This window comes from Orussus abietinus, unplaced genomic scaffold (assembly GCF_000612105.2).
Source record: "Orussus abietinus isolate OABI.00-Male unplaced genomic scaffold, Oabi_2.0 scaffold1, whole genome shotgun sequence".
In the NCBI taxonomy this organism is placed as follows: domain Eukaryota; kingdom Metazoa; phylum Arthropoda; class Insecta; order Hymenoptera; family Orussidae; genus Orussus; species Orussus abietinus.
In genome coordinates this window covers 3,091,919-3,106,555 of record NW_019396017.1, presented here as the reverse complement: position 1 = coordinate 3,106,555, position 14,637 = coordinate 3,091,919, and the positions used below count along the sequence as shown (strand labels likewise).

The following is a 14,637-nucleotide window of genomic DNA, read 5'->3' as shown; positions in this document are numbered from 1 at the left end:
ATCCTGCTGGGTGGATGACAAGTTTCTTATCCCGATGTGTATCTTCTGGATGGACGACAAGACGCCCTGAATACCGATGGAGCCTTGGACGCGAGCTCGGGTGGTCTCATTAACATAATATCAATGAAGTTTTGTTTCACTTCGTAATTATCAAGCTTTAAACTCTTGGAGTAGTATGCATAGGATATCATCCGTGGCATGCCTCGACGGATATCCAGAGAGTACACGCTTGGAGCATGCTGATATATTTCCCAGAGCCCAGTTTTTATGGTACATGGGTCCTGTCCCTAAAAAGAAAAAAGAAATAAAAAAATACAGACTAGGTAATCAAATTTTCATTAACATACCTTCTGTTGATTTTAGCCGGCAGAGTTGACTGAACGGGCGTTAACGTCGACACTTCATTATTCATGATCCTCCCTGTGTAAAAGGTGGTGAGGGCGGCACTGATATTAAAATATACCTATTTTATTATTATAACAGTTCTACCTCTTATTTTATTTTTTAAACAGAGTTTGAGGCTCTTTATGAGCCCCTTTCCGAAATACACTGATAGGTGTACCTCGAATCCACAATAAGACCAGTTTTTCTGAAAGGCATGCAAATCTTTTTAGCTCCGTCGATATCAAAGTTGCGATACGCTCTCGGGAAAGTCTTTTGAGGCTTTTGAACACTTTATGCCTCGGTATGACACGGATTCTATGGAATATCCTCCTCGAAGACCATCGAGGAAGAAGGAAATCTTCTTAGAAAGTTTTGTGCCAAAGTGTACCGCAATGGTGTCCTATCCCTCATATAAGATTTTCAGAGCAGTTGCGCAAGCAACTTCTATTAAATGGTACGATGGAGACTTTGATTGCTTCTCAGAAATCCTATGAGAGCGCCCGATTAATTTCTGCTCCGAAATTACGTCGAAATTAACCGGGGGATGGATTTTACTCTTACTCTTTTCCCCGGTTACGGAATTATTTATAAGGATTTCATGTTATGAAGCTTTGGAAAAGAAAAGAACAGAATTCTTTATTTCTATTTTACTCTTACTCTTTTCCCCGTTTACGGAATTATTTATAAGGATTTAATGTTATGAAGCTTTGGAAAAGAAAAGAACAGAATTCCGGGAACGATTTCGGGAAAAATAATCGCCACAACCTCGCCGTATTTTCAGAGAGGAACTTTATGTGTGTGTGTCTATATATATATAGATACGTATATGTATATTTTGTAATAAATATATAATCATTTCATAATCGTACATACATGTTTTCATTACATTAGCCGTGTTAATAAAAATCAATATCTCTTACTTCGCGGACCAACAGCCTCGTGGTGGAAACAACTATCGGAGGATAGCAACATTCTGAGTATTAACATTTGTTAATTAAATCCCCATACGGGGTGCGAAGCGTTGTCGGTATTGTGGGAGATACGGTTGTTTAAGGGAATTACAATGTCGTTTTCGTTAATGTTAGAAGAGATATACACATGATCGTTCATAGTAATTTACACGCACCGCGACCGCGTCCGCTTTAAAAATAAAGAAGATTGTTCAGCATTAAAAAATACCTACTAGGCTGTGAAAAGCTAAGATTCAACAAAGGCTAGGGCAAACAAGCTTATATTATAATTGACGTGCAAGTGCAAGTAAAAATTTCAAGAGAAAGAACATCTTTTCAAAATCATTTGTTACAATTTTTAGTTGCACGCACATGCTCGTCTTAATCCGACCGCCATTGAATTCCATTGCGTTATCCCCGGCAATAATTATCAATGCATGGAAATATTAAAATGTGCAAGTTCGTGAAAGGAGCCAATGAAATTCAATGTCGGATTTGCGGAAGTTCAAACGAATTGCGCAGAAAGTAAATTTACATAAATTCTTAACATTAAGGAAGAAACAATGCCTCGGCTAGCCGGCGATAAAACTCTTCCGACTGTAACAGGAAAGTTACACTTAACTTCGCGCGAGCAAATTTAATAGTTTATAATTTTTAGTTTACATTAGGACGAACGATCGAACACACCGAAGCGAAAGCTTTGAACTTTCCCCTAAAATTGGGGAGAGTCAAGTCATATCGATTACGCTGCGCATTTAATTGTTAAGTTAAATCTTCCCTTTATTCACGTCAAATAGCTTTGGTACATTGATATAATACTGTTGCGTTTTGTGTGTTTATGTAAAACGGGCGACATCCAGGAAGACCAATGGGCAATCTAACAGGAAAACGAAGTACGTATGTATTTAACGATTTTCTCACAAGCGTCATTGCGCTCGAATTGTAAGAAAAAGAAGCAGTCCAATTTTTTAGCCATTACGATATACATTGTCGCAATTCAAACAAACACGACTACGATTCTTCTCGAGATCCTGGAAAGCCAATAGACCCTCTTTGGTACCATTGACCGATCCAAGATATTATCATTGACTTACGAACCTGCTATAAAAGCTCTGCTTAAAAAACAAAATCTCCTTAATAAATAATAATTGACTCTAATCGTTGCATCCCAACGTGGAGCAAAGAAATCTCAGTTCGAGCACTCCGAGAGAGAAAAATAAAACCTGGCAGACTTGCATAAATAAAAAATCGAGTGGACAAGTGCTAGTTTTCAAAAATACAGATTCCTCACGTTCTCTGATCCCCTAATACACTAATCAGACTTTTGTTGGCGTTTCAGAGGCATGATCCGTGTATGCATAATCAACGTCCCGTTAATTGCAAAAAGGAAAACGACAGGCTCGTCGCCGGTTAACTTTGACCTAGGAAATTCATTGATACGCATTCCTTTGCATAGGAACGATGACACCATACATTGATTCGAGATTCTTTGCGGACGTAGATCAGACGTCTAGTCTACGGACAGTCGACATAAGTCAAGCGATGAACCACGAAAATAATCAAATCGGACACACCTACGAGGATCGGACTAAGGAAATTCGAGTTAAATTACTATTAGTTTGGCGATAACTAGATGGAAGGGCCCCGCGTTGGTTTCTTACAGGATTTTTTGGCACTCCTGACATCTCTAGCGTCGCCTGCCAAAACGGAGAAACACGTGGTCGACGTCTTGACGTTTGACAGCACTCTCCGGCAAGGGGATGTTTTCTCGTAGAACTGGAACTAATTACGTAACACGTGACATGTGCGATCCACAGGTACGAGGTGAGCTTAATTACCACGCGTTTACTTAATTTACAGGTACAGGGCACCGTCAAAGAGCGCTCCAATTCGTCCATTTCGACTCTAAGGACACCAAAGCCTGTCTCATACGTCTTCTCCGAAGCGGCGGAAATTATGCAAATTCTTTCACCGATCTACATTCAATTCCGCCCGTGTAACGAGTTATGCAGACCTCGCTCTGAGGACGTACGAGAAAAAGGACTCTCCTCGGCGACTTCAATAGAAACGACCTCCTTTATCGGAATTCAATCGATAGCGGAGACGTCAGTTTCGTCGATCGCAACGATAATAAATGCCGGAAGTACACCGGTGAATGAACACGTGAGTATTTCAAGAAGTGGACGGCTCTCTCGAAAACCTGTACTTCGTTTCAGGTGAATGAGAAATCAACCGTTCTGGAGTTTTCAGTGCGTCGTAACCGAAGCACTCGATGGGAAGTTAGCTTTATCGTTCGTTTTTGTTAAGCCCTCGGATAAAGTAAGATACGCCGTGGAACGTTATTCCATCGACGTATCTTAGACTTTACATTTAAAGGATCGAAGATTTTCAGGATGTATAAAACAGTCCCTGTCCGATAAGAGCATTTTCCCTTAGCGAGTAGCGAGTTGAATTTTCTTCCAGCGATAATGTCGAGCTTTATTCCCCATTACCTTTGTCTTCGATGTAATTCTCCATGGCAGCACTCAGCTCGTACATGGTGGACAGAGCGGCGCAAACTTTGCGAATCCTTGGGGGAATTTCTTCCAGGACACCGGAGCTGCATTGAGCAGGAGGCATTGCGTAGCAATGTCCCGACAGGACGAGCAGGATCGTCGCAAACGCCATGGACGCCATTGCGGTATTGCACTTCATGTCTGAAACTGAAAAAGAAACCGAATCCTTGAAACACTCCGAACCAACTACAGTGTATCATTAAACAAAATCCCCACAAGAAACCGATTTTTATTTATTAACCATATATCCCAGTAAAAAGTGAGGATAAAACATGGTACCCGATTTTCACTCGTCAGAGAAATGGACGGACCGCCATTGTGCAACGTGTAATCCTTATTATCAATAATGCCGCATTATTGATAATTTTGGTTAAATAGTCGGGGGGATAGATCCAGAGAGTCGAATCTGCATTCCCGGTAACCTCGATGCTCCGTTTCGGTAATTAGATTTAGTATTAGCATTATCGCCCAGTTGTGGCGTCGGTGGAGGGGCCACTCCAGGAGTTGGCTCGTTAGGATTCCTGACAACGCCACGTGGTAGGACGGACCTAAACGATTTACTGGGTGCAATACCTCCGGTATACTCGCAAAATGAAACTTCCGGCCCGCGAGAGGACCTCCCGCGTTAGTTAGACGTAAATCTTTCTTAGTTATTGCGATATCTTCCTCCAGTTTTCCCGGTGCCTTGACTCGGCCCCGCCTTGTATATTCCCCATAATCTTCCCGCCGCGTGACACCGGCTCTCCTGGATTTAATCAGGAATAAGGACCGACTTCGGGTGAAAGATTTATTGCCAAAAAAAAAAAAGGTATTGGCCGGCGGTATTGGCCGGACCTTACATTGCAACCGAGGAACGCGCCGGGACTTTCGATGAAATTCAATTAAACCGATTCGCTCGGAATCCAAATCAATTCCTTCGGATAAGGACACCGCGAGATTAGGTCGGCCCAACTCTTATCAGGGTCCCGACGGGAATTTTTTCGGGGTTCAAAAGGTACTCTAAACCCCTGCATGTCCTTTCGAGCGATCGTCCGTATTAATTGAACCCATCCTGGATTTTCTCCAGGGGGAGAAACGAAAAAGGAAACGTTGAGTCCAAGTTGCGGATGGTAATAAACGGTGAAACGCCGATGCCCATCTCCAGCTACCCCGGAAATACGTCGAGACGTCTTCCCGTTGATTGCGACGTTCGTTTAAAATCCAATATCATCGTTTCCGACGTCCTATTTCTTTTTTCAGATGACCGGCTGATCGAGGCCTCGGGCTGGCGAGTAATAGTCTTCGAGTTCGGCAAATGAGTAAATAATTGAAAAAAGTTTCGTCTGACTTTCCCGATTTAGAGTTTAGCAAGAGCCCCCCGAGTCAACGTTGTCAAGGATTAATCGAGCCAGGGTACGATTTTGCATATCTACTCGAGATAGATGAGAGGTATCTTCCATCAACCATCTACCTAACATTTATTTATTATCTAGCTTCGCATCCGAGGTAATTCGCTTACACTCTCTCCCTGTACCCGAAGCTCTGCGCTAAGGGAATTTACTTTTGCGACTCATATCTGCGTTTAGAGGCGCGTTTACTCAGTTAATAGGCAAGCCCGACGTTGTATACAATAGCGATGAATAATGTGACGCTACAAGCAACCCTGATAAAACACAATCTAGCAGTCCGGCTTACGAGTGGACTTTGTTGCCAGTTCCAGCAGTCATTTATGAGTCCCCGATGAGTCGTTCGACGTGGCAAGACCCATTGTCATTTACATGAAATGATTTTCTAAAGTCCCTCCAGACGACTTGCATATCCTCCCTTTATATATATAAATGCAATGACTAAACCGCCGTTATCGCGTAAGGGTAGTAAAAAGAGCTACCGTGCAATTCGGGTGCATGTATGTCATTGTCTTATAATAAGTTTCATACATCGCAATGTCGATAGATTTTATATAGAGATCTTATATTCCGCAGATGAGGAAGACGTGAGGCTCTCTTCGAATGGTCGGACGATTCGCGGCTGGAGGGAAATACATCTCACGGAGGTCGTAAAGCTGGATTAAGTTTCCTTCAAAAAATGAAATGGACTCCTGGGAATTTTCATTTTCACGGCATTGTGTTAATATCACGATCTGCTTGTGGATTTCATTAAACCGTGGTGTTGCGTAGAAGGTTGATGTCGGGTGTACTTCACATTCTGCCATTACTCGCTCCACCGTAGGAGAGGAATGCAATATCGGGAATATCGTTTGATTTTGCGTGAGAATAAAAGCAGCTTCTTGATGTCGCCCTCCGCTCTTTGCCCCTTACGACGTCGGTAAGACGCCGTACCCTGGAGGTATAGTTTCAGAAAATGGTAAATGTCTCCAACATGGACGAGGTGAGAACGTCGCTCCAGGACGGGGAAATGAAGTTGAGATAATAAATGCACGTCAACCACCGGACGTGAAACTTTGATGCCCCGAGGTTCGGTGGAATCTTATATAGCTCGGAGTTATATCTTCCTGCATGAACTTTCTTGGAGCGAGAAGTCGCACTCTTCCGGATAGAATTTTTGTCACCGAACAATATTTCCGGGCACTCCCTCAAACTCGAATAAGACATGCGCCATTCGAATGTCTACGATTGGTACTCTATATCAAACTTAATCACACAATTTCCGAGGACGGCGGCCATTATACGTTATGATCAAAGACGCCACCCTAAGTGCAGAAATTGTAAAAAAAATTGTAGCGCAATGTCTGAGCCGTCTGCAGCCTCGTGGGATCGAATCATTAAATTGGGTTCGATTAGTCATTTCCCATTTCGTCCCGGTCGCACAATTTCCTGGCTGATAATTAAATGGAAAATTCTTTCGATTGCCGATGCTCTTCCCCAACAACCTCGCGGCGGCCTCGAATCTATTTCAATTTTCGCGGGCTCCGATTCGTATTCACGTCCATCGAGGACTCGCTCGTGGCCAATGGAGGTAAATCGATTACTAGGGAGATTCTATTCTCTCGCCGTCGTGTACACTTTAATTCTGAATCGTGGATTATGTCCTGGGTTAATTTTACTCGATTTACGGGGAAGCCTGTTACGACCGTCGAGGCATTCCCTCCTATCGGACAATTTCATTGTCGGACCTCTCAATCGAGGCTTCCATGAATACTTATTGCAATTTGTAGACTCGAAAATCTAAAGCGATCGTTAATTTACTTTTCCGAAATAAATACTCCTGGATTAATTTTATTTCGGGCGGATAATCAATTCTTTTAAATTTATTATCTATACTTCACGTTCTCCGGATCTCTTGGAGGGAGTTCCTAGGACGGGAAGAAATAATCATTTAGGGGATTATTATATAATGGTAATATTTCTGCGATTGAAATCCCGGTTTAGTGATTTGATGGGCGTATCAATAGGGCTTCTGGTGTACTTGCAATAATAGGTTTTATATTCATGAACCCGAGATGTGATGCGTCGTGATAGGCAACCTGTTGCTGTTCTACCCCCAACGGCAAGGATAACCATTGATATGTCTATATGCATTATATTTCGATCGACTGCCATTTCATGAAGCCCTCCAACCCTTCTCAGACATTTCTCGAATTTAGAAAAATTTCTGACTGTTCGTGATCTCTCGTAAAATTTTTGATATCCGTTTTCGGACCCAGATACATATTTATATGAGAAAAAATATACAACGCGTTTCCGTTTACCCCAAAGTTAGAGAAAAGTAAAGAGATTTGCATAACGATGTTGTGTACAGGAGGAGTCGGGATAATTACCATTCTGATTAATTTTACGATAGAGTAATTATAAGCTTGGGCGACGGAGTTCCTGAAGGGATGCTTATCGAGGGCGACACGAGGTAAAGGGTGGAAGGACTTAACCAATTCTTATTTCTTCCTGTCATTTTTATATGGATAAACCCACCTTGTGATTTATTTCGAAAAAGGCTTCCGGGGTTGTCTCTCATTTGTCTTCCTATAATAATTGCTTCGATGTCTCGGACGATGTTGCTCGCATCTACCGAGTTTTGCGGAGAAGAAAAGGTCCTAAGGGTGCAAGAAGTGGACCGAGACGTTCACGAAACATCATCAATTAAGGGACGGCAATTGTAGGAGAACCCCCTCGAAAAGACATTACCGGAACCGGGAATACGAAACCCGGAAGTGTTTAATTTTTTCTCGCCTCCCGAATATTTAGCATTCGCTTGTCGCGATGAAAAAAAGAAAAAGAAAAAAACTGCATTGCTTGCAAAAGGACTTTAGGTGATTTTATGCGGTGCCTTTTTTAAAATAAGCAGTTTAAGACTGCTTTTGAAATGATCACAAAATTCTTTGCCGTCTGCCGACAATCAACCTTTGTCCCTTGTGCTTAATTACGTTTGTTTGCACCCCAGGAGACATTTGTATACTTTCCATCGCAGTAAATTTAAATGAATTGTGCACGGGTACTGTCATTACCGTTTGTTGACTACCTGTGAAACATTCACGAGGGTAAATATTGTTACAAGCATATTACAAACCGAGCAGTACGACGTAGCTTGGAGTTAACAAGTTTTCAAAAAACAAATTATTGCGATCATGCAGACCGTGTCTTTGAAATTCAAATAAATAGAGAGCTCCCCAATCGAATCGTCATAAGCGGCCCTTCAAAATGTACTGTCGATGTTCGTTACATATTTATCCGTCGCAAAATTGCCGCTGTGGTAAAGAAGGTTATATAAATAAACATTATCGCCAGTAAATTTCGAAGCCAATCAGGATGGATCGTCGCGTTTTATAACGAATATCTGCGTAAATTATCGACATGTATAACTTGTTACGTGAACTTCGTCATAAATTGTTTGCTGTGAACACTCGACGTTGCAATATTTACAGAAATAGGGATGCACGGTAATGTCCCTGCAAGAGTTAGATTAATGAATGCAGCTCCATGCATGTTTTACAACGTTTTATAGCGCCCGGAAGGAACATATTTTACATTATAATTTATATCCCCGTAAATGTAGATACAGAATCGCGCTACAATTCGCAACATTTGCAGTCTTCTATGTAATTGCGATGGGAAGCAATCTTGCTTGTAATAGGGTAAATAGCGTTTATTTACCAAGAGAACGGTACTGATATAACAATTCCCCAAGCTGACTTCATTTCCTTGGAACCTATTTACTTTCATTTCAACCAGGAACCAAGTTTTAAACATAAAACAAGGCGGAATAACGTCAGACTTTGATTAGAATAATTAGCATCGAATTTTGATCCAGTCAAGAGGAAAATGGCGAGCAATTTACTCCGCGTCGATCTGTACGTGGAAATACGAATTCACTGTGTAGAAAACTTGTAAACCCGAAGGAAGGAAGTTCGAACACCTCGAAATCACTCTTCGTCGTTTTGCAAGCGACATTGACCGATTGATTTCATCGAGCTTCATGATTAAGAAGGCTTTGTCTATTTCGGCATTAAATGGCAATGCTTCACAAAGAAATAGCGTTCTCGCGTGTCCCGGGGCACTAAATAGAATTCCCTGCAGTGAATTATCATCTTCTCACAAAGGGAAGTGGCAAAGCCCTAAGTGGAAATTTTCTAAGGAAATTCCCACAAGTGGCGTTCAAAGCGTTTAGCCAGAAATTCGAGCGATTAAGAGCGAGAATTTGAGGTCCCGAATTCCCGCAAGTGGGAATTTTCCCTAGCCCTAGGGAAAAGCGTCTTACTTATGTCTATTTCTTCGCATTCCCTTCCCTATGAGAGCCTAGGGTCACGATATACCATAAAAAGTGATTCAAAATGCAAAACGAAAGATTTATCTTACTTTTCCATGCAACGCTTTATGCGCTGCAGCTGCTTAAAAAATGATTATTACTTTTGATTTTTTGGTGCTATATGCATGAGAGGTAGTGGTGGAATTTGAAAAACGTACGATAAGGCTAACGTAGATAAAGCCGTGATAGAGATGCGATCGTGCGATGCAACTTTATCGGCGGGAGGCGAAATTGAGGCAAACCGGAGCATGAAATCGAAAATATTTAAATAAGGCTCCTATTCGTCTTCCTCTTGCGCTTCCCACTCGCACGACAATTACGTACTTGCGTAACAAAATGTCCCCGTGTGACCGAGGGAAACGAAATTCAATTCAAGTTCAATTTTCAAGGCAACGAAGGAAAGCGGTACCGCCTCGTATCGACTGCGTTTCCAATCGCTCTTATTTCCCTACTTTCCGGAAAGCCACAGTCTTCTACTGCTGGCAATAATATTTTTGAATACATTATTTTCCCCGTAAAAGATCCTCCTCTCGTCTAACTTGACTAAAAATAATAAATATTTCCTGCAGTACGCGTGATTAATATTTATCATCGTGCCTTCAGAAATTTCAGAAACGTTGCAAGACGTTATATAAAATTTAATACTCACAAATTGAGCAATTTGAAGAATACCACTTGCCGTCTGATATTAAATTGCAACTGAGAATGACCTTTATTTAATTAAAGTGAATCTTTGAGTATAAGAAAATAAACTCAGAATTGTTCAGTAATTTGATGTAGGCATGGAGGGCGAACAAATTTGGTAAGTGCTCGATCTACTAAATCGGGGGTGTTACTTGCCCTTTCTCCAAAAGAAAGGACGTGATTAAGAAGGTCTCGGGAAACAAGTGGATAACAAATGAAAGAGAAAGGTAACATCCTACACGTGTTCTCAGACGGACGAGGATGAGTCCGACATCTGGATCGATAGTGATTTAATTTGTGAGAAGTGAATTATCGTGATTCAGTCTATTTACCCGTTGCAGCGCAGTGTACAAGGCTGGAAGAAAATACTCTGTACCTCCTGTATTTACAATGTACACAAAAGTAGTCTATTTTCCCTTACGAAAGACAATCCACGTCCGCTGTCGACAATTTACAACTATAAGAGGAATTTTTCATTGGAATATTTCCCCCGTTAGTATCAATTACATTTCCGCAGGCGCGTATTCGTCACGAAAAAATGTATAAAAAATAAAAGTTATTCTACACATTCCTGCTGAAATTCAATTAATATCTCGTTTCAGTTTTTAAAAGCTCCCCCAGCGCGTCGAAAATGGAGCGCGACGCATTTTCCAAAACGTACGGTGGTAGAGATTTTATTTTTTCGAGAAGTATCGCGTTCTTCTCTGGGGGCTGTAAAATCATCCCCGAATTTGAGACCGTTTAGTACACGATATACGGTTTAAATTTTTATCATATTTCCAATAACATTTTTTCCTACCACCCGAAGTAACATCCATTCGATCCCGGGCACTCGATACCGCCATTAATTTATAAATAAAGAGTCCCGGATTTTCTGGCAAAGTCACAATTTTCGAAGACCTACTTCCATGCACGGAAAACCATTGATAAAAGTAAAACCCGTTCCGTCGGAAATTCCTAAAGAGTAATATCTACGGAAAGTTCTAAAAATCGGGGACGTCTTTGCTGGGATGAAATAAATCGGCGGTACTTTGTTGCAAAAGTTGCAAAAAGGAAAGCCGCATGGCATATGAGGCTATTCCGTGACTAACCTGTTGGAATGTCTGCCGGGGACTTGTGTGCAGATATTGGCTGGCCGAGGATCGACTCGAGGGACTTGAGTTCGAGATATCGAATGCTCAAGACTTCCGGCAAGCACTGGGGAGTGTTCCTGGTCTGCGGGTGGCGGTACAGTGGTGAGAAGCGCGTACTATCAGCCCTTAAATACGCAACGTGGGGCTGCCATGCGCGTTCCAAGGGGAGCCGTACAACCGTAGAGCTATGCATAACTGCCCCTCCCTTCGGCAAATTTTTTTATTTCGGAATTTCGTATAATGTCATCATTTCCGTCGTGATGAGAAACCACGACTCTACCTCGCCGGAATCGACAAGAGATCCTGCCCTCCCATATATCGTTACTTATCACTGAAATACGGTACACTCATGTATCCTTACTTATCCCTAAAACACCCTACACAACATCAATAGAACGGAAATGGACGTGAAAAATTAAAACACATAAGATAATTTTTTGGCATTAATAATGTAAGTCAATAAAGACGTAATAAACCAGCATCCAGCACTTGTTAATGTCCCAATGGATATTTAGCGCTTCTGTGCGCTTCTGGTGATTAATATGAATTAATATGAATTTAAACGGTTATTTTGTTAACTTACTACCTCGAAAAAGTGCGTGAACGCTACCTCTGTTTTCAGGTGAAGGAGGTAATAGAAAAAGAATGTATAAGAAGAGGTGGATGGAGAGGGACAGAGGGAGAGGCCATGTAAATTGAACAGTGCGCTCCAATTTGATTCGTACGTTAAACCGGCATGCTCATAAAATTTGCGTAATATCATGTACGGATCCGCTCAGACCTCCGCTTTCGGTTAACTCGATAGGGCATACAAGGTCCTATCTCTAAGGGATCTCTATAAGATTTATGCGTAGTTTTGTGGCCTTCGAAATGGCTCCCCTACATCTCCCTAGATTACTACGCCTTGAGGATTTCTTTTTTACTACGGTGCTGGAGTACGTGGAAACGATCAACAGCGACCAGGATCACTCCCGGGATAATACACTAAAAATTCAACTGAAAAGTTGATTCCGAAGGAATTACCTAAAAAAAAATGGAACATTACTTCGACGCCAATTTCCTCGGCAGTAAAAAAAAATTATATGGATCTCCTGTATGATCTCATGCGGAATAAATGTTATGTATGACTAAACATTTGTGCAAGGTTTGGCCTTGCAACGTCGATCGACCTTATGCATGATTTGATCGTGTGAATGAACGAATTATACACGATTGTCATTACTAATTCGTATGCACGACTAAATCAGCAACTATAATTAGCCTGTTCATCTGCTACGTATAAATTGATTAATAATAACATTTAGAAAACTGATTTCGGTGTTTTACCTGTCTTTGAGACGTGCCGACAATCGCGATTTGATAAAGGAAGTCGAAGAAAAAGATGGCGGCAATAAGTCGTCGGGTGATATCATTTTCGCGGGAAGGAGCGGATTTTTCATCCGTTCTCGAGGTCTTCCAGAAACCGTCTAACAGTCTAGACACGGACGCTCTCAAATTTGTCTCCTTTACTTTATTTACACAATTATAAATTGTTAAAAGTCACTCTTCCAGCCTCGCGGGAAATCCTCGACCCGTGGCCTCTTTCATTCCGACGGGAGACCATCTAAAAATTCCCTGGCCAAGATAGGAAAGGGAGCTCCATTAATTCACCTTTACGAGCTAAGTGCAGGTACTAAAATTATTAAACGTATTTTGTAAAACCGTGACGATGGGTTTGTCAATGACCAGTGCGTTTTTTAACACTCCAAGTCTCTTTTTCAGTATGGAACGAGACTTCATTCCACGTACAAATGCGTGGGACCGCAAAACTTTTGCAATGTCGCTGGTGCTGTCGTACATATTCTTAAACTTGTAATTTATGTGGGGAGATGCAACCTGTTGCTGCCTTTTCCCGCTTGCTGGCTGGTCCAGAGCCTACAAACGTGAAGAAATATACATACGTGAAAGCCAGAGACTGATTTTCAATGTTTTCCCTAAAAACGAGCGTTTCGCGCTGTAAGGATTTTGCTATAAACCGTGAAATTATTAAATTTTTTATGAACCGTCTAATTATTAATTTTTTTCTATAAACCCTCTAATTATTAAATTTTTTTTTCTAGGCCAGAAATATTTCCCGACCACGGACAAGGTTTTCTGGAGCAGATTCCTAAGTTGTCAGCAAAGCTGATATCTGATACCAGGAATTTCATCCTGCCTTCAAGAACGGAGTTATTAGCAAACTTCTATGCCAAAGTTACAGGACGATGTAAAAACTCTTTACACCAACTACGATACTCGATGTAATCCACCGATGTGATTTGCGTATCTATCGGCTGCTCAATAAGAAACGTTTATTTCTAAGCGGAGATATATGCTAAATGACTGAACTAGAAATGAACAAAGAATGCATAATTCGCTGCATAAAACAAAATGCAACCGGACCTTCAAAATTTTTTAAAGGACACGTGCACGCATTTTTGAAATGTAAATTGCGACACGTGTCATTACAATTTAAGATTTCGGTAAGCGTCTATGAATATCATTAGACCGCATGTTAATAATGTCAGTTTTACGTTTCTAATATGCGCGACACGTTTCACAAGGTTCAAAGGAACAAGGCTTTGGCCGCATAAGTTGTGCAGCATTTTTACGAAATGCATTAATATTACATATAGATCTTAGAGATGATGTTTGAGTTTATCCCAATCATAGTTGCCCTCAAAGCAAGTGACCAACGTTATGCATGGAGTGCATGTATTGGTATGCATGGAATCCGTCCGAACAAGTTACGTCGAACGAGATTTATAATCATACGTTTTTCACATACTTTTTATTACGAAACTACATACATATTGACAGGACGAAGTAGGTACCAAAGACCCATCGAAATATATTCCACGATGCTCTGAATAAACATCGGAACCCTAACTCCACCATGAGAAAAAAATCCTGAAAAAATCTTTACAGTTAAAATATATAAAAAAAAACATACCTTTTATTTTATTTCAACGGAATAACACGTATTGTTGAACGAACTTTCGACAAAATTCGATTGAGACCTCGAGAGATCCCCAACTTTTCCTGCACTTTTCAAGGAATTAAGAGCAGCCGACATATTAAATATTCATTAATTTTCCGGATTACTGTAAAACTATTAGAAATGAAAAAAAAACCAAGTCCAAAGAAACGTTCCTACCGGAAGTATCGACTTCGACT

At 41.1% G+C, this 14,637-nt stretch overlaps 1 protein-coding gene across 1 annotated transcript; it reads right to left on the bottom strand.

Moving 5' to 3' along the window:
• Positions 1–1,276: 1,276 nt before the first annotated feature.
• On the bottom strand, positions 1,277–11,523 carry LOC105697921 (myosuppressin). Its single transcript, XM_012421658.2, has 3 exons — positions 11,401–11,523; positions 3,827–4,036; positions 1,277–3,116 (listed from the first exon to the last, which is right to left on the bottom strand). The coding sequence occupies exons 2-3, from the start codon at positions 4,026–4,028 to the stop codon at positions 3,022–3,024; spliced, it is 297 nt and encodes a 98-aa protein (XP_012277081.1). The 5' UTR covers positions 4,029–4,036; positions 11,401–11,523; the 3' UTR covers positions 1,277–3,021.
• Positions 11,524–14,637: the final 3,114 nt, after the last annotated feature.